Source organism: Heptranchias perlo, chromosome 9 (assembly GCF_035084215.1).
Source record: "Heptranchias perlo isolate sHepPer1 chromosome 9, sHepPer1.hap1, whole genome shotgun sequence".
NCBI classification, from domain to species: Eukaryota; Metazoa; Chordata; class Chondrichthyes; order Hexanchiformes; family Hexanchidae; genus Heptranchias; species Heptranchias perlo.
The window spans coordinates 22,900,353-22,921,086 of record NC_090333.1 but is presented as its reverse complement, the minus strand read 5'-3'; the positions used below and the strand labels follow the sequence as shown (position 1 = coordinate 22,921,086).

At 46.6% G+C, this 20,734-nt stretch overlaps 1 protein-coding gene across 1 annotated transcript in view; it reads right to left on the bottom strand.

The window, feature by feature from the left end:
• The window catches only part of szt2 (SZT2 subunit of KICSTOR complex), a 207,446-nt gene that overhangs the window by 2,545 nt on the left and 184,167 nt on the right, over positions 1-20,734 (bottom strand). Inside the window, exons 72-73 of the mRNA XM_067990021.1 lie at positions 9,583-10,069; positions 7,171-7,287 (exon numbers count right to left, since the gene is read on the bottom strand). Coding sequence (XP_067846122.1) covers positions 7,171-7,287; positions 9,583-10,069 — 604 coding nt within the window. The remainder of the gene's footprint in view (positions 1-7,170; positions 7,288-9,582; positions 10,070-20,734) is intronic.

The window sequence follows — 20,734 nt, the reverse complement described above, 5'->3', positions numbered from 1 at the left end:
TACAGACAAGCTGAAGCTGACCACATCGCCTACTCTTTTCCAGTAGGTAAATGTAACCCTAAATACATGATAGGAATACAGGAATGTACAAGGCCAGAATATGACCACTGTGGTCTATCTGGCCAGTCCCAAAGATACACAGAGCAAATTAGGGTTTAAAAAAAAATATTTTAAAATTTGCATTAATCCCCCAATTCTCAGTTTATTATAGGAACATTCAAAAAATAAGAAAAGTTTTTTTTTGGAGATGAATAATGTTAAGACAATATCACCTGCTAGTGCTTCACTTGTGATTGACTGATCGTGCCTGTCCTGGCAAAACCTATCAAAACGTTTCAAATGTATTTATCCCCCAAATAAGCACTTGTCGCTTGGGAAACATCCATCAATAGGATGAGAAAAGGTCAAGTCTGCAAAATGCTTTGACTCAAAGACCACCAATTCAATGCAGCTACGGAGGCTTTGTCAATCGGCACCCTCCATGATGTTAAAATACCTGGAGACCAACGTGCTGAAAGGTTCAGAGAAATTCTGTGCATTGAGAACCATAAAAATGGTTTTGTTATCAGATTCCGAATTTTAAAAGAGAATTTGTCTTCCTGTGTCAGGGAGAGGTATAAGAGGAAATGCAGCAGCATGGATAGAAAGTTGGTTGACGGACAGGAAACAAAGAGTTAGGATTAACGGGTGTTGCTTAGATTGGAGAAGGGTTGGAACTGGTGTACTCCAGGAGTCAGCGCTTGGTATATATAAATGATCTCGACTTGCGTCCAGACACAGGAAGACAAATTCTCTTTTAAAACTTGAAGTCTGATAACAGAACCATTTTTATGGTTCTCAATGCACAGCATTTCTCTGAACCTTTCAGCACGTTGGTCGCCAGGTATTTTAACATCATGGGGGTGCTGATTGACAGCTTCCATAGCTGAAAGTAACGTACGTAAGTCAGAAACTAGAGTCTTAAACTTAAATAAAGCCAATTACATAGGTATGAGGAGCAAGTTGTCAAAGGTAGAATGGGAAATTAAATTTAAGGGTTTGACAGTTGAAAAGCAATGGCAAACATTTAAAGAAATATTTCAATATTCTCAAAAAATATACATTCCATTGAGAAATAAAAACTCCATGGGAAGAGTGATCCACCCGTGGCTAACTAAAGAAGTTAAGGAGAGTATTAGATTGAAAGAAGAGGCTTATAATGTTGTCAAGAACAGTAATAAGCCTGGGAATTAGGAGAGTTTTAGAAACCAACAAAGGATGACCAAAAAATTAATAAAAAGGGAGAAAATAGAATATGAAAGTAAACCAACATGAAATATAAAAACAGATTGTATGAGCTTCTACAAGTATGTAAAAAGGAAGAGAGTAGCAAAAGTAAATGTTGGTCCCTTACAGGCTGTGACAGGAGAAATTATAATGGGGAATCAGGAAATGGCAGATGCGTTAAACAAATATTTTATATCTGCCTTCACAGTAGAAGACACAAAAAGCATACCAAAAATAGTGGGGATCAAAGTGGTAAATGAGAGTGAGGAACTTAAAACAATTAATATCACTAGAGAAAAAGTACTGGACAAACTAACGGGACTAAAAGCCGACAAATCCCCTGGACATGATGGCCTACATCCGAGGGTTCTAAAAGAGGTGGCTGCAGAGAAAGTGGATGCATTGGTTATGATCTTCCAAAATTCTCTAGATTCTGGAACGGTCCCAGTGGATTGGAAGGTAGCAAATGTTACCCTGCTATTCAAGAAGGGAGGGAGAGAGAAAACAGGGAACTACAGGCCAGTTAGCCTGACATTGGTCGTCGGGAAAATGCTGGAATCCATTATTAAGGAAGTGGTAACAGGGCACTTAGAAAATTACAATATGATTGGGCAGAGTCAACATGGTTTTATGAAAGGGAAATCGTGTTTGACAAATTTATTAGAGTTTTTTGAGGATGTAACTAGCAGGGTAGATAAAGGAGAACCAGTAGCGTATTTAATATGTAGCATATTTGGATTTTCAAAAGGCATTCGATAAGATGCCGCATAAAAGGTTGTTACACAAGGTAAGGGCTTGTGAGGTTGGCAGTAATATATTAGGATGGATAGAGGATTGGTTAAAGGACAGAAAACAGAGAGTAAGGATAAATGGGTCATTCTCAGATTGGCAAGCTGTAACTAGTGGGGTACCGCAAGGATCAGTGCTTGGGCCTCAGCTATTCACAATCCATGTTAATGACTTAGATGAAGGGGCCGCGTGTAATGTATCCAAGTTTGCTGATGATACAAAGCTAGGTGGGAAAGTAAACTGTGAGGAGGACACAAAGAGTCTACAAAGGGATATAGACAGGTTAAGTGAGAGGGCAAGAAGGGCCTATACTATCTGGAGTTTAGAAGAATGAGAGGTGATCTCAATAAAATATGTAAGATTATGAGGGGACTTGACAGGGTAGATGCTGAGAGATTGTTTCCCTTGCCTAGAGTGTCTAGAACTAGGGGGCATAATCGCAGGATATGGGGTCGCCCATTCAAGACTGAGATGAGGAGGAATTTCTTCACGTTGAGGGTTGTGAATCTTTGGAATTCTCTACCCCAGAGGGCTGTGGATGCTGAGTCGTTGCGTATGTTCAAGGCTGAGACGGATAGATTTTTGAACTCTGGGGGAATCAAGGGATATGGGGATCGGGCAGGAAAGTGGAGTTGAGGTTGAAGATCAGCCATGATCTGACTGAATGGCGGAGCAGGCTTGAGGGGCCATAAGGCCTTCTCCTGTTCCTACTTCTTATGTTATGAACACAATCTTGAAATTTGCTGATGACAGAAAAGTATGGGGACTGAAAAAGACTTCAGGAAGACACTGACAGATTAGGATTGGAATGGACAGACAGGTGATAGATACAATTTAATGTAGATATGCGCAAAGTAATGATTTTGAGAGAAAAAGGAATGGGCGTATATACTCAATGGAAAGATGCTGATGAGTGCGGATGAAAGGGACCTAACGGTTCAAATAACTAATTGCCTGAAAATGAGAGTGTAGGTAGATAAAGCCATAAAAAAAATGTCAACAGCATTTTGAGTTTTATAAATAGGGACATAAAGTACAAGAGCACAAAAAAAGATAAATTGTATAAACATTGGTTAGGCCACAGTTTGAGTAGTGTGTGCAGTTTTGGGCACCTCCTATTATAGAGAAAGGACATTAAAGTCATAGTGTACAGTGTAGATTCACCAGGACAGTGCCAGTAATGGGAAACTACAGTTATGAGAAGAGACTAGAGATATTGGTACTATTTTCACTAGAGCAGAGAGGGCAATGAGGAGATTTAATATTGTTTTTTTTTAAATTATGAAGCGTTCTGATAGGGTGACTTGAGAAAGACTATTTCCTCTGATTCGGGAGTCAGTCATGAGGGGTTATGAATTTAAAATTTTCACTAAGATAGTGAGGAGAGAATTGTTGGGAGTATGGAATGCTGTGCCACAGGGAGTGGTTGATGCAGAGACTATTGCATTTTTTAAGAGAAAAGTAGATAAATATTTGAAGCAGGGGAAGATACAGGGCAACCAGGAGAGAGAGCAGGGATTAGTTTAGGATTGCTCGAACAAGAGCTAGTACACATAGGATAGAAACATAGAAAATAGGAGCAGGAGTTGGCCATTCGGCCCTTCGAGCCTGCTCCGCCATTCAATATGATCATGGCTGATCCTCTATCTCAATACCATATTCCCGCTCTCTCCCCATACCCCTTGATGCCTTTTGTGTCTAGAAATCTATCTAGCTCCTTCTTAAATATATTCAGTGACTTGGCCTCCAAAGAATTCCACAGGTTAACCACTCTGGGTGAAGAAATTTCTCCTCATCTCAGTCCTAAATGTCCTACCCCGTATCCTGAGACTGTGACCCTTCGTTCTGGACCCCCCAGCCAGGGGAAACATCCTCCCTGCATCCAGTCTGTCCAGCCCAGTCAGAATTTTATACATTTCAATGAGATCCCCTCTCATTCTTCTAAACTCTAGTGAATACAGGCCTAGTTGACCCAATCTCTCCTCATAAGACAGTCCAGGAATCAGTCTGGTGAACCTTCACTGCACTGCCTCTATGGCAAGTATATCCTTTCTTAGGTAAGAAGATCAAAACTGCACACAATACTCCAGGTGTGGTCTCACCACGGCCCTGTATAACTGCAGTAAGACATCCCTGCTCCTGTATTCAAATCCTCTTGCAATGAAGGCCAACACACCATTTGCCTTCCTAACTGCTTGCTGCATCTGCATGTTTGTTTTCAGTGACTGGTGTACAAGGACACCCAGGTCCCTTTGTACATCAACATTGGACTGATGGTCTCTTTCTGCGCTGTAAACTTGTGTGGTTTTAAGATTTAGATTGCTCTTATTGCTTTAAAACATTTATAATGGAGGACAGACATCTTACAGTGGTTCCAACTAGAATCCTGTAGGTTTATTAAAGATAGAGCACCCTCCTTGATTATACCTGAACCAGTTGATTTAAGTAGGAGTAGATATGTAAGTGTAGTAACCTTGGGAAAAGGTATTGCCACTTGGAAGGTAATGTAAGGCCAAAGGATTTTGGTAACTTCTGTTCCTTAACATTAAGCCTTGGACACTTTTGTTGATGGTTAAAAGACTGAAACATGATCAATTTTGAAATGTCCCTTCTACAAAAGCTTATTCAAATACTTCTGATCTAGGATTGGTTTGGGACCACAGCATTGTAAGAGTAAAACAGTTCCTTCTCCCGGACTGAGGAAACTCCCTCTATAAGTGTAATAAAACAGTTACTTCCTTTGATATAACTTCCCCCAGAGGCAACATTTGCTGATTCTACATCAAAATAATGAGACTAACCTTTTCAAATGACGTCTATGACAAAAACATTTGTCATTACCTTTTGTCCTGCAGTACTGCCATTGCCCAGAACTCCCCACCCTACTGCCACACCCCCAACACACTAGCCAACATATCAGAACACCCACCTCTATCAATCCCACACCCAATAGCACCTGCTTCTGCTAGACCCCATCATTCGCCTCCAAGTGCTCCCACACTCCAAAATGACACTTCTAGTAATACCTAACCATGCCCTCCTCCACCATGCAGTATCTGAGGCCCACCTCATAACTACCTGCATTCTGGAACATCTTCCCTATGTATCCCAGTATGAGATGAATTAGTTACATATTTAGATGAATATAGAATAATAATCAAGGCCAATGATTTAGACTTCCCACACAAACATACACAAAATCGTGGCGTTCAACCTGAAAATACCATCAATACGAGTCATTCAATCATCTTAAATCATGTATGTTACACAGAATAAAATAGCTTATCCATTACCAATAGGAGATCTGATAGATTGTTGGCATGTTGCACCAGTGTCTTTTTAAAAATTTGTTCATAGGATGTGGGCGTCGCTGGCAAGGTCAGCATTTATTGCCCATCCCTAATTACCCTTGAGAAGGTGGTGATGAGCTGCCTTCTTGAACTGCTGCAGTCCGTGTGGTGAAGGTTCTCCCACAGTGCTGTTAGGAAGGGAGTTCCAGGATTTTGATCCAGTGACGATGAAGGAACGGCGATATATTTCCAAGTCGGGATGGCGTGTGACTTGGAGGGGATTGTGCAGGTGGTGTTGTTCCCATGTGCCTGCTGCCCTTGTCCATCTAGGTGGTAGAGGTCACGGGTTTGGGAGGTACTATCGAAGAAGCCTTGGTGAGTTGCTGCAGTGCATCCTGTAGATGGTACACATGCAGCCACGGTACGCCGGTGGTGAAGGGAGTGAATGTTTCGGGTGGTGGATGCGGTGCCAATCAAGCGGGCTGCTTTGTCCTGGATGGTGTCGAGCTTCTTGAATGTTGTTGGAGCTGCACTCATCCAGGCAAGTGGAAAGTATTCCATCACACTCCTGACTTGTGCTTTGTAGATGGTGGAAAGGCTTTGGGGAGTCAGGAGGTGAGTCACTCGCCGCAGAATACCCAGCCTCTGACCTGCTCTTGCAGCCACTGTATTTATGTGGCTGGTCCAGTTAAGTTTCTGGTTAATGGTAACCCCCAGGATGTTGATGGTGAGGGATTCGGTGATGGTAATGCCACTAAACGTCAAGGGGAGGTGACTGGATTCTCTCTTGTTGGAAAAGGTCATTGCCTGGCACGAATGTTTCTCGCCTCTTATCACCCAAGCCTGGATGATGTCCAGGTCTTGATGCATGCGGGCTCGGACTGCTTCATTATCTGAGAGGTTGCGAATGGAACTGAACACTTTGCAATCATCAGTGAACATCCCCATTTCTGACCTTATGATGGAGGGAAGGTCATTGATGAAGCAGCTGAAAATGGTTGGGCCCAGGACACTGCCCTGAGGAACTCCTGCAGCAATTTCTTGGGGTTGAGATCATCTTTCTTTGTGCTAGGTACGACTCAGCCACTGGAGAGTTTTCCCCTTGATTCCCATTGACTTCAATTTACTAGGGCTCCTTGGTGCCACACTCGGTCAAATGCTGCCTTGATGTCAAGGGCAGTGACTCTCACCTCCCCTTTGGAATTCAACTCTTTTGTCTATGTTTGGACCAAGGCTATAATGAGGTCTGGAGCTGAGTGGTCCTGGTGGAACCCAAACTGAGCATCGGTGAGCAGGTTATTGGTGAGTATGTGCCGCTTGATAGCACTGTCAACGACACCTTCCATCACTTTGCTGATGATCGAGAGTAGACTGATGGGGCGGTAATTGGCCGGATTGGATTTGTCCTGCTTTTTATGGACAGGGCAATTTTCCACTTTGACGGGTAGATGCCAGTGTTGGAGCTGTACTGGAACAGCTTGGTTAGAGGCGCGGCTAGTTCTGGAGCACAAGACTTCAGCATTACAGCTGGGATGTTGTCAAGGCCCATGGCCTTTGCCGTATCCAGTGCACTCAGCCGTTTCTTGATATCATGTGGAGTGAATCGAATTGGCTGAAGACTGGCGTCTGTGATGATGGGGATATCAGGAGGAGGCTGAGATGAATCTTCCACTCGTCACTTCTGGCTGAAGATGGTTGGAAACGCTTCAGCCTTGTCATTGTCCGGGTAGCTCATTTTCAATTCGTACGTTGGTGGTAGTATACCTTCCTCCAGCTTAAAACAGGCAATGGGTATAATTCTGTTAGATTTTGGGTTTCAACTTACCAGATATTGGATTCCTCTATCTGCATCTACAAAGTGTCGACAACTCTGGGAGAATCGGTTTAGTAATACCTTGATCAGACTCTGATACCAGCTGGTACTCATCGATAGAAAGCAGTCCTGGAACAAAAGAGAGCAGAGCAGTGATAAATGCGAGGAGGTAACATGGTAGAAAGAGCAATAGTGAAGTGGGAAAAGGGAATAGAGTTGAGAGAAACAGATTAAAACTAGGTCCCATTAAAAACAAGTGTCAAAACAGTGACACTAACGTTTTGTTTCCTTCGTGCATAACATTTCCTTCTCAGTGAAATAATCAGGATTGAATCTACGGTAAATGGAAAAGATTTACACCGATGCTTGTCTGAGGTTGAAGTTGGAGATGGAATTAATACATATTGCTGAAGCAGATTAGTCAAAGCTTTACTTTGCAGCTGCCGTATGCTGCACAGAGTGTAAAAATGCTCATTCCTCAGCATTAACATTCCTCATTCTTGATGACGATAGGATTCACAATAACAGAAATTTAGATGTTGTGGTTTCAGGTATTATTCTCAATGATTGGAGAAGGAGCTAAACTTCTGGTTGCACTTCTTAGAATACAACTTAGACTTTGAAAAAGTTATATCCATGTATTTCAAAAGCGATTTTTCCCAAAACAAGAGAGTTTTACTTTGTATTTTACAAATGTAACATCTTTCATGCATGCATACAAAAATTAAATTTTAATCTCAATATGATATAGGGACATGTAGATGGCTTTGACTGTGGTCCATCTCAATGTCCGAAGTGTATTGTGCAATGATACAGGGAAATGGCTCAGAGGAGAACCATCAACATAACATATTCCTCAACCTATGTAATACCACTAAAAAAAACAATGAACAGGGAGGATTGATGAGGGCAATGCCGTTGATGTTGCGTATGTGGACTTTCAAAAGGCGTTTGATAAAGTACCACACAATAGACTTATCAGCAAAATTGAAGCGCATGGGATTAAAAGGACAGTGGCAGCATGGATACGAAATTGGCTTAGGGATAGAAAGCAGAGAGTTGTGAATGGTTGTTTTTCAGACTGGAGGGAAATATACAGTGGTGTTCCCCAGGGGTCAGTATAAGGACCATTGCTCTTTTTGATATATATTAATAACCTGGACTTGGGTATAGAGGGTATAATTTCAAAATTTGCAGATGACATGAAACTCAAATGTAGTAAACAAAGTGGAGGATAGTAACAGACTTCAGGAGGACATAGACAGACTGGTGAAATGTGCAGACACTTGGCCGATGAAATTTGATGCTGAGAAGTGTGAAGTAATACATTTTGGTAGGAAGAATGAGGAGAGGCAATTTAAACTAAATGGTACAATTTTTAAGGGGGCACAAGAACAGAGAGAACTGGGGGTGTATGTACACAAATCTTTGACGGTGGCAGGACAAGCTGAGAAGGTTGTTAAAAAAGCATATGGGATCCTGGGCTTTATTAATAGAGGCATAGAGTACAAAAACAGGGAAGTTAACACTGGTTAGGCCTCAGCTGGAGTATTGTGTTCTATTCTGGGCACCACACTTTAGGAAGGATGGCAAGGATTTAGAGAGGGTGCAAAAGAGATTTACTAGCATGGTACCAGGGATGAGGGACTTCAGTCACATGGAGAGACTGGAGAAGCTGAGGTTGTTCTCCTTACAGCGGTGGAGGTTAAGAGGAGATTTGATAAAGGTGTTCAAAATCATGAACGGTTTTGATAGCGTAAATAAGGAGGACACAGATTTAAGGTAATTGGCAAATGAACCAGAGGCAACATGAGGAAACATTTTTCTACGTAGCGAGTCGTTATGATCTGGAATGAACTAAAGGGTGGTGGAAACAGATTCAATAGCAACTTTCAAAAGGGAATTGGATAAATACTTAAAGGGGAAAAATATGCAGGGCTATGGGGAAAGAGCAGGCATGGTGGGCCGAATGGCCTCATTCTGTGCTGTATCATTCCATGATTCTATGATACACAACTCTTTGATTTTCAGCCCCATGGAGGGCTTTCCAACCAGAGAAAGCCACTCTACCAATGTCAGTTATGGATACATCAGGAGAGGCTTCGGAATACCCACTCACCACCGACATTCGATGGCTCAGATATTCCCCATTAATATACAGGCAACTTCTGGATTCCTAGGCCTTGGATTCCCTGCAGAGTCAATCCCCGTCACACTAGTCCACTGACATCAATTTTGGGTATGTCAGGAATTGATTCCATAGAGTTCCACAAAGTATGTATCGATGAATAAGCCATGGTATCGAGGAGAAAGTGCCTGAGCCACCAAATAACAACAGTTATAAGGAACTCTCATCAAAATTCATTTTGTATTAACAATAATCATTCAACCTTACTGATAACAACAAAATGTTTGATCTCTCACCAGCTGTGGGTCAATCTCAGAAACAGATTTGCTATGCACCGCACCGAGTAACTCTTCCAGCTCTGCAAAGGACAGCTTGCTCATTTTGTGTTTGTCTGAAGACAGATGCTCTCCCAGGAAGAGACGTTGCCAGAGCACATCACGTCGACAGTGGGACTTTGCTTGTTGGACCATCATTGCAATCTGTTCTTGGGCTGTTGCTACCTCTGATGACAGCAAAGGGAAGAGCGGAGAGGAGTAGAACAGCTCCGGCGCCATCTTCAATTGTTTCCCATGAGAGTAAAACTCACTAGAATCGCTAGTCTCATCCCACCCATCTGGGTCAGTTTCCCTCCGTTCGGGTTCAGATTTTTCTGATGAAGAGGAATCTCTAGTAAAGTCCAAAGAGTCCCTACGAGTTCGAGGTAATTTTTTAAAGCGTCGCATATCAGCAGTCAGCCGTGGGAAGAGCTCCCGGCAGCTCGTCATTATCACGTAGAAACGCAATCTTAAAAGAAAAAGATTAAATTTTTAAAAATTCCACACAATTTGAAATCTTTCGGACAGATGTAGTTTAGTCCAGGACCTGACACAAGCAAAATACCATCTATTCTCAAAGTAATTGAAGGCTTAACATCTTTCATGTCCTTCACATTACTGTTTTCTTCATGTTCTGCCCATTCCCTGTCCTTGGGAGAAAAGAAAAATACATATATCTTGGATACGATACATGGAATTTTGCATTTGTACCGATTTGTAATATAGCAAAGAACGGGCTTGAGTCATACAGAAGTAGATAAAAAAATGAATATAATGGAAAAAACTAGGAATGCAGGAAAAGGAACTTGGCCAATAGAGAGACGAAAAGGTTTCATGTTGTGCACGGGCAGAAAAGTGATGGAGGTAAGCTGTATGTGTTGAATTTTTTTATTACTAAGTTTTTCCCTGGAGAGTAGGAGGTTAAGGGGTGATCTTATAGAAGTCTATAAAATAATGAGGGGCATAGATAAGGTAGATAGTCAAAATCTTTTCCCAAAGGTAGGGGAGTCTATAACAAGGGGACATAGATTTAAGGTGAGAGGGGAGAGATACAAAAGGGTCCAGAGGGGCAATTTTTTCACTCAAAGGGTGGTGAGTGTCTGGAACGAGCTGCCAGAGGCAGTAGTAGAGGCGGGTACAATTTTGTCTTTTAAAAAGCATTTGGACAGTTACATGGGTAAGATGGGTATAGAGGGATATGGGCCAAGTGCAGGCAATTGGGACTAGTTTAGTGGTATAAACTGGCCGACATGGACATGTTGGGCCGAAGGGCCTGTTTCCATGTTGTAACTTCTATGATTCTTACACAAAACTATAGTTGCTCCTCATTTGACTGCACCAGGGAGAGCTATAAAGTCAGGTCTCAGTATTTTCTACAGGCTCAGCTTTGGTGGTAGCAGTTTTTTTTGGTGTATTTTGTGTTCGATATGGAGAATGGAGCACTGGTATTTTTGCCATCCAATGCTGGTATCAAGCACACATCAGCTCAGATATACAATTTGTAGATGCAGAGTAAAACTCCATTTACCTCTACCTCAACAAATGGATTGAAAGCTGCATTGCACAATATTAGTAATGAACACAATCATATGAAATTCCTTTGTCCACCATTTTAAAGGCCTTAACATGTTTAATTTAAATTGTACTAACATTGCACAGCACCCCAAATGTGTCTTAACCTACAGAAAATTAACCAGTGTGCATTTTCCCATGTCACACACCAGCCATCTCTATGATGACTTTGAGTGAGTCAATTTTGCACTTTATTGCGCTAAATTAAAACGTTATGCTGTGACTGTTCTAACTGATTGCACATAGGACTCTTACCAGTTGAAAAGATTATCAGTATGAGCTGTATTTGAACCCAACTCCCAGAGATGGACTACCCCAACTGTGCCAATTAAAAACAAAGTAACCATGAGGTTAGCTATAAAAGTGCAGCTAAAAGATCCAAAGGGAAGGGGTTTGATAGCTCAATTATTTTAATCTCTCACCCATCCTAAGTGTGTACATTATTTATGCTTTCACCTTGGTCTACCAGGCGTTACACATCATTCCTCATCTCAAATGACAAGGTGATTCCCTGTTCTCTCAATTTTTCCAGGGCTGCTCTTGAATCAGAGATTGCCAAATTACACAAGGTTGGCACGGGCTAATTCATCAACTTCCCTGCTTCTGTGGAAGCTGCAGGCCTCCAGAGTGCATCATCCTCACCAGTGATCAGGAACTTGAATATTTGGGAATCTTGGGTGAGAAATAACATCCTACATGCTTGATTAGCCATCAGGCTGCTTAACATATTTTAAAGAGAAATTTAAATCCCCAATCTGTACCAAGTTAAGTGATCTCAGCTGGGATGGTGGTAATGGTGCTACATTTGGCCTCGGCATATCTGGTTTAAGAAGGAAAGAACAGCCAGGGTTCCTGGTTCCTATTGACATCCAGCAGCCCTTGCTGAAAGTGTGTGTATGGACGTCAAGTGAGGACAGGACTCTACTTGGCTGTAATGCCCCTGCAGTCAAATATCCTACTGACATTACCCTTGTGTATGCCTTGTGCATAATAATAGCTACTTGGGTGAGGTCATGGAGGGCAGCACGCACCCTGGAACCATATCCCAGTAAGGAGCCATTGCCTTCGGGAAAGGGGGTGGGACGGAAAGAAAATTAAATTTAAAAACAACACTAGGAAATTTAAGCACATATTACATTTACAATATTCCATAACTAAGTAGGGTTTGGGGGAAGATTCTAAAAACATTATTTTGATGGCCAACTGAGTGTAGAAAGTTTACAGGGATCAAAATATTAGCACAGGCATATACAGTGTAAAAAGTGCATGCCTAATACATTGCTGAGCACAGGCAGTATACCATTTATTTTGGAATTTGTTTTAATGTTTATGTTGAAATCTTTTAGCACACAGTAATTTCACCAGGTAATAATATACTGGGAGACATGTAGCTTGTAGTCCCTGTAGATAAAGAATCCAGACATATAATCAAGACAGAATTCAAGTATGAGACATGCACAGTTCACAATCACTTGAGGAAAGGCCTGTGAGACACACAGCTTAGCCACTGCAAAGTTAGAGTCAGTATGGTCTTCCTAATTCTCTCAATGTAGTGCATCATCCACATGCAAATACAGTCATTCAAAGCAAAAATCATTGGACACCATCAGCTCGTACACCCTTGCAGCGGCTGCTTGATCTCCCAGAAACCCATGCAAGTCCTCATCCCGGGTTTTTATCTCAGATCTACATTCAGAGAAACAAAGAGTGTGAAAAAAGGTAGCTTTGGATGTGGAAAATGAGCTACACTCAGAACGAGGAAGAGTGCCTCAAAAATAGGTAATCAAATCCAGAAGAAGAACTAATATGCAGGAATGGCTTGAAAAGATCATACGGCTAGCAAAGTTACTGTAGGACTGAAAGCCTTAAAAGGGCTATATTTTAAGAAAAGTTAGGAAATTGGGATTATACACATATATATAAAATCCCAATATTCTATTAACTTTCTTAATTGCTGCCAAACTTTCTGGACACTGAAACAAATATGTCTACTATGAATTGCAAGTCCCTAAGTCTCCTTAATTCTATTTATTGTATTACTGATCCACATTTTTGACCCATGTATAATACTTTACATTCATCAGTGTTAATTCTCTTTTGTCTGAAGAGTTGCACACCAATGTAAATCCTTTTGCAAAGCCTTAGCTACATCCATTTTGTAAGTGGAAGATAAACAAATGAGGAAGAATTGAGATTTTTTAAAGGTACACACTGGTTAGTCACTGGACCTATGGACCTAAATGAGTCTTCCTCCCTGGCCCAACAAAATAATTTGTTCTCACTGCACATCAATGTTTCAAACCTCCCTCTGCTATGGTTCTGATATTGATTGTAGTACAAGGCAGTTAATGGAGTGTAATAATATCATGATCAGATTCAGCCACAGCTCCAAAGCTTGATGAACCAGAAACCCTTCAGAAATGGCTTCAATTACAATTTATAGACAAATCGACCAAAAGGATAATTAACAAGTAGTCTTCCTTGTACCTGAGGTTTGTGTCAAATAGGTCTGTACACACGAATTAGATTTGTGTAGAAACAACAGATCAGGGAAAGATTTATGCTGGAAAGATTAGATTAAATTTTGAATACCTAGTTCACTTTACAGAGTGAAAATACTTGAAATCACTACAGTTTATGTAGACAAACATAAACTCTTCATTTATATGTAGTTACCCAGATCGTATCTGAAGGTAATCTGCAATTTCACATCAAGAGAATGTCAAAATCTGGGTGGAATAAATGCAGAAAGGTAACCATACCCAGCGCATAAGAGGGGCATATTACTTCCCAGCATGCTGACAGTATGCAATTACAAAGTGCAGTGTTAAGAATTATTAGGTCCCTCTCAATTGGAAATATATACTGGACTTTACAACTTCTAAAAGTTAAAAAGCAATATTTACAGGGAAAGGCACAGGATTTACCACAGAGAGTTAGACTGAATGCGGGGTGTGACATCGTGTATCCCTATTCAGTATAATATAACTGTCCAACTTGCTGTAGGAACATCACTGGTAATTCCAGGACACAAAATTACAATTCCCTGTAATTGAGACAGGGGTGATTGGTGGTTAAATGACTGACACAATATAATTAGAGGCTTCACCTCCTCCCAATGTAACAGTGGGACATTCAAGCCCAGTTGCCAAGCTTAACAAGGATCCATAAAATTTCAGCTTTGAGATTTGACACAAGCATCACAGGCACATAAATTATAAAACGGAGGAACGAGAGAAGAGACTGAGAGAGCGGAGCGTGGGATCGGCGATAAAAGGAGGTGTGAGAGAGGAGACCGAGAGAGCGGAGCGTGGGATCGGCGATAAAAGGAGGAGCGAGAGAGGAGAGCGAGAGAGCGGAGCGTGGGATCGGCGATAAAAGGAGGAGCGAGAGAGGAGACCGAGAGAGAGCGGAGCGTGGGATCGGCGATAAAAGGAGGTGTGAGAGAGGAGACCGAGAGAGCGGAGCGTGGGATCGGTGATAAAAGGAGGAGCGAGAGAGGAGAGCAAGAGCGTGGAGCGTGGGATCGGCGATAAAAGGAGGAGCGAGAGAGGAGAGAGAGAGAGCGGAGCGTGGGATCGGCGATAAAAGGAGGAGCGAGAGAGGAGACCGAGAGAGAGCGGAGCGTGGGATCGGCGATAAAAGGAGGAGCGAGAGAGGAGAGAGAGAGAGCGGAGCGTGGGATCGGCGATAAAAGGAGGAGCGAGAGAGGAGAGAGAGAGAGCGGAGCGTGGGATCGGTGATAAAAGGAGGAGCGAGAGAGGAGAGAGAGAGAGAGGAGCGTGGGATCGGTGATAAAAGGAGGAGCGAGAGAGGAGAGAGAGAGAGCGGAGCGTGGGATCGGCAATAAAAGGAGGAGCGAGAGAGGAGAGAGAGAGAGCGGAGCGTGGGATCGGCGATAAAAGGAGCAGCGAGAGGAGAGAGAGAGAGCGGAGCGTGGGATCGGCGATAAAAGGAGGAGCGAGAGAGGAGAGAGAGAGCGGAGCGTGGGATCGGCGATAAAAGGAGGAGCGAGAGAGGAGAGCGAGAGAGCGGAGCGTGGGATCGGCGATAAAAGGAGGAGCGAGAGAGGAGAGAGAGAGAGAGCGGAGCGTGGGATCGGTGATAAAAGGAGGAGCGAGAGAGGAGAGAGAGAGAGCGGAGCGTGGGATCGGCGATAAAAGGAGGAGCGAGAGAGGAGAGAGAGAGAGCGGAGCGTGGGATCGGCGATAAAAGGAGGAGCGAGAGAGGAGAGCGAGAGCGCGGAGCGTGGGATCGGCGATAAAAGGAGGAGCGAGAAAGAGGAGAGAGAGAGCGGAGCGTGGGATCGGCAATAAAAGGAGGAGCGAGAGAGGAGAGAGAGAGAGAGAGAGAGCGGAGCGTGGCATCGGCGATAAAAGGAGGAGCGAGAGGAGAGAGAGAGAGCGGAGCGTGGAATCGGCGATAAAAGGAGGAGCGAGAGAGGAGAGAGAGAGAGCGGAGCGTGGGATCGGTGATAAAAGGAGGTGTGAGAGAGGAGACCGAGAGAGCGGAGCGTGGGATCGGTGATAAAAGGAGGAGCGAGAGAGGAGAGAGAGAGAGCGGAGCGTGGGATCGGTGATAAAAGGAGGAGCGAGAGGAGACCGAGAGAGCGGAGCGTGGAATCGGCGATAAAAGGAGGAGCGAGAGAGGAGAGAGAGAGAGAGCGGAGCGTGGGATCGGCGATAAAAGGAGGAGCGAGAGAGGAGAGAGAGAGAGCGGAGCGTGGGATCGTCGATAAAAGGAGGTGTGAGAGAGGAGAGAGAGGAGAGAGAGAGAGAGCGGAGCGTGGGATCGGCGATAAAAGGAGGTGTGAGAGAGGAGAGAGAGGAGAGAGAGAGAGAGCGGAGCGTGGGATCGGCGATAAAAGGAGGTGTGAGAGAGGAGAGAGAGAGCGGAGCGTGGGATCGGCGATAAAAGGAGGAGCGAGAGAGGAGAGAGAGAGAGAGAGCGGAGCGTGGGATCGGCGATAAAAGGAGGAGCGAGAGAGGAGAGCGAGAGAGCGGAGCGTGGGATCGGCGATAAAAGGAGGAGCGAGAGAGGAGAGCGAGAGAGCGGAGCGTGGGATCGGCGATAAAAGGAGGAGCGAGAGAGGAGAGCGAGAGAGCAGAGCGTGGGATCGGCGATAAAAGGAGGAGCGAGAGAGGAGAGCGAGAGAGCAGAGCGTGGGATCGGCGATAAAAGGAGGAGCGAGAGAGGAGAGACAGAGCGGAGCGTGGGATCGGCGATAAAAGGAGGAGCGAGAGAGGAGAGAGAGGGAGAGTGCGGAGCGTGGGATCGGCGAGAAAAGGAGGAGCGAGAGAGGAGAGCGAGAGAGCGGAGCGTGGGATCGGCGATAAAAGGAGGAGCGAGAGAGGAGAGAGAGAGAGAGCGGAGCGTGGGATCGGAGATAAAAGGAGGAGCGAGAGAGGAGAGAGAGAGAGAGCGGAGCGTGGGATCGGCGATAAAAGGAGGAGCGAGAGAGGAGAGCGAGAGAGCGGAGCGTGGGATCGGCGATAAAAGGAGGAGCGAGAGAGGAGAGAGAGAGAGCGGAGCGTGGGATCGGCGATAAAAGGAGGAGCGAGAGAGGAGACCGAGAGAGAGCGGAGCGTGGGATCGGCGATAAAAGGAGGAGCGAGAGAGGAGAGAGAGAGAGCGGAGCGTGTGATCGGAGATAAAAGGAGGTGTGAGAGAGGAGAGAGAGAGAGCGGAGCGTGGGATCGGTGATAAAAGGAGGAGTGAGAGAGGAGAGAGAGAGCGGAGCGTGGGATCGGCGATTAAAAGGAGGAGCGAGAGAGGAGACCGAGAGAGAGCGGAGCGTGGGATCGGCGATAAAAGGAGGAGCGAGAGAGGAGAGAGAGAGAGAGCGGAGCGTGGGATCGGCGATAAAAGGAGGTGTGAGAGAGGAGAGAGAGAGAGCGGAGCGTGGGATCGGTGATAAAAGGAGGAGCGAGAGAGGAGAGAGAGAGAGCGGAGCGTGGGATCGGTGATAAAAGGAGGAGCGAGAGAGGAGACCGAGAGAGCGGAGCGTGGGATCGGCGATAAAAGGAGGAGCGAGAGAGGAGAGCGAGAGAGCGGAGCGTGGGATCGGCGATAAAAGGAGGAGCGAGAGAGGAGAGAGAGAGAGCGGAGCGTGGGATCGGTGATAAAAGGAGGAGTGAGAGAGGAGAGAGAGAGCGGAGCGTGGGATCGGCGATTAAAAGGAGGAGCGAGAGAGGAGACCGAGAGAGAGCGGAGCGTGGGATCGGCGATAAAAGGAGGAGCGAGAGAGGAGAGAGAGAGAGAGCGGAGCGTGGGATCGGCGATAAAAGGAGGAGTGAGAGAGGAGAGAGAGAGAGCGGAGCGTGGGATCGGCGATAAAAGGAGGTGTGAGAGAGGAGAGAGAGAGAGCGGAGCGTGGGATCGGCGATAAAAGGAGGAGCGAGAGAGGAGAGAGAGAGAGCGGAGCGTGGGATCGGCGATAAAAGGAGGAGCGAGAGAGCGGAGCGTGGGATCGGCGATAAAAGGAGGAGCGAGAGAGGAGAGAGAGAGAGCGGAGCGTGGGATCGGCGATAAAAGGAGGAGCGAGAGAGAAGAGAGAGAGAGCGGAGCGTGGGATCGGCGATAAAAGTAGGTGCGAGAGAGGAGAGAGAGAGAGCGGAGCGTGGGATCGGTGATAAAAGGAGGAGCGAGAGAGGAGAGAGAGAGAGCGGAGCGTGGGATCGGTGATAAAAGGAGGAGCGAGAGAGGAGAGAGAGAGAGCGGAGCGTGGGATCGGCGATAAAAGGAGGTGTGAGAGAGGAGAGCGAGAGAGCGGAGCGTGGGATCGGTGATAAAAGGAGGAGCGAGAGAGGAGAGAGAGAGAGCGGAGCGTGGGATCGGTGATAAAAGGAGGAGCGAGAGAGGAGAGAGAGAGAGCGGAGCGTGGGATCGGTGATAAAAGGAGGAGCGAGAGGAGAGAGAGAGAGCGGAGCGTGGGATCGGTGATAAAAGGAGGAGTGAGAGAGGAGAGAGAGAGAGCAGAGCGTGGGAACGGCAATAAAAGGAGGAACGAGAGAGGAGAGAGAGAGAGAGCGGAGCGTGGGATCGGAGATAAAAGGAGGAGCGAGAGAGGAGGGAGAGAGAGAGAGAGCGGAGCGTGGGATCGGCGATTAAAGGAGGAGCGAGAGAGGAGAGAGAGAGAGCGGAGCGTGGGATCGGCAATAAAAGGAGGAGCGAGAGAGGAGACAGAGAGAGCGGAGCGTGGGATCGGTGATAAAAGGAGGAGCGAGAGAGGAGAGAGAGAGAGAGAGCGGAGCGTGGGATCGGTGATAAAAGGAGGAGCGAGAGGAGACCGAGAGAGCGGAGCGTGGGATCGGCGATAAAAGGAGGAGCGAGAGAGGAGAGAGAGAGAGCGGAGCGTGGGATCGGCGATAAAAGGAGGAGCGAGAGAGGAGAGAGAGAGAGCGGAGCGTGGGATCGGCGATAAAAGGAGGAGCGAGAGAGGAGACCGAGAGAGCGGAGCGTGGGATCGGTGATAAAAGGAGGAGCGAGAGAGGAGAGAGAGAGAGCGGAGCGTGGGATCGGTGATAAAAGGAGGAGCGAGAGAGGAGAGAGAGAGAGAGAGCGGAGCGTGGGATCGGTGATAAAAGGAGGAGCGAGAGGAGAGAGAGAGAGCGGAACGTGGGATCGGTGATAAAAGGAGGTGTGAGAGGAGACCGAGAGAGCGGAGCGTGGGATCGGCGATACAAGGAGGAGCGAGAGAGGAGAGAGAGAGAGAGCGGAGCGTGGGATCGGCGATAAAAGGAGGAGCGAGAGAGGAGAGAGAGAGAGCGGAGCGTGGGATCGGCGATAAAAGGAGGAGCGAGAGGAGACCGAGAGAGCGGAGCGTGGGATCGGCGATAAAAGGAGGAGCGAGAGAGGAGAGAGAGAGAGAGCGGAGCGTGGGATCGGTGATAAAAGGAGGAGCGAGAGAGGAGAGAGAGAGAGCGGAGCGTGGGATCGGTGATAAAAGGAGGAGCGAGAGAGGAGACCGAGAGAGAGCGGAGCGTGGGATCGTCGATAAAAGGAGGTGTGAGAGAGGAGAGAGAGGAGAGAGAGAGAGAGCGGAGCGTGGGATCGGCGATAAAAGGAGGTGTGAGAGAGGAGAGAGAGGAGAGAGCGGAGCGTGGGATCGGTGATAAAAGGAGGAGCGAGAGAGGAGAGAGAGAGAGCGGAACGTGGGATCGGTGATAAAAGGAGGAGCGAGAGAGGAGACCGAGAGAGAGCGGAGCGTGGGATCGTCGATAAAAGGAGGTGTGAGAGAGGAGAGAGAGGAGAGAGAGAGAGAGCGGAGCGTGGGATCGGCGATAAAAGGAGGTGTGAGAGAGGAGAGAGAGGAGAGAGAGAGAGAGCGGAGCGTGGGATCGGCGATAAAAGGAGGTGTGAGAGAGGAGAGAGAGAGCGGAGCGTGGGATCGGCGATAAAAGGAGGAGCGAGAGAGGAGAGAGAGAGAGAGAGCGGAGCGTGGGATCGGCGATAAAAGGAGGAGCGAGAGAGGAGAGCGAGAGAGCGGAGCGTGGGATCGGCGATAAAAGGAGGAGCGAGAGAGGAGAGCGAGAGAGCGGAGCGTGGGATCGGCGATAAAAGGAGGAGCGAGAGAGGAGAGCGAGAGAGCGGAGCGTGGGATCGGCGATAAAAGGAGGAGCGAGAGAGGAGAGACAGAGCGGAGCGTGGGATCGGCGATAAAAGGAGGAGCGAGAGAGGAGAGAGAGAGAGTGCGGAGCGTGGGATCGGCGAGAAAAGGAGGAGCGAGAGAGGAGAGCGAGAGAGCGGAGCGTGGGATCGGCGATAAAAGGAGGAGCGAGAGAGGAGAGAGAGAGAGAGCGGAGCGTGGGATCGGAGATAAAAGGAGGAGCGAGAGAGGAGAGAGAGAGAGCGGAGCGTGGGATCGGCGATAAAAGGAGGAGCGAGAGAGGAGAGAGAGAGAGCGGAGTGTGGGATCGGCGATAAAAGGAGGAGCGAGAGAGGAGACCGAGAGAGAGCGGAGCGTGGGATCGGCGATAAAAGGAGGAGCGAGAGAGGAGAGAGAGAGAGCGGAGCGTGGGATCGGAGATAAAAGGAGGTGTGAGAGAGGAGAGAGAGAGAGCGGAGCGTGGGATCGGTGATAAAAGGAGGAGTGAGAGAGGAGAGAGAGAGCGGAGCGTGGGATCGGCGATTAAAAGGAGGAGCGAGAGAGGAGACCGAGAGAGAGCGGAGCGTGGGATCGGCGATAAAAGGAGGAGCGAGAGAGGAGAGAGAGAGAGAGCGGAGCGTGGGATCGGCGATAAAAGGAGGTGTGAGAGAGGAGAGAGAGAGAGCGGAGCGTGGGATCGGTGATAAAAGGAGGAGCGAGAGAGGAGAGAGAGAGAGCGGAGCGTGGGATCGGTGATAAAAGGAGGAGCGAGAGAGGAGACCGAGAGAGCGGAGCGTGGGATCGGTGATAAAAGGAGGAGCGAGAGAGGAGAGCGAGAGAGCGGAGCGTGGGATCGGCGATAAAAGGAGGAGCGAGAGAGGAGAGCGAGAGAGCGGAGCGTGGGATCGGCGATAAAAGGAGGAGCGAGAGAGGAGAGCGAGAGAGCGGAGCGTGGGATCGGCGATAAAAGGAGGA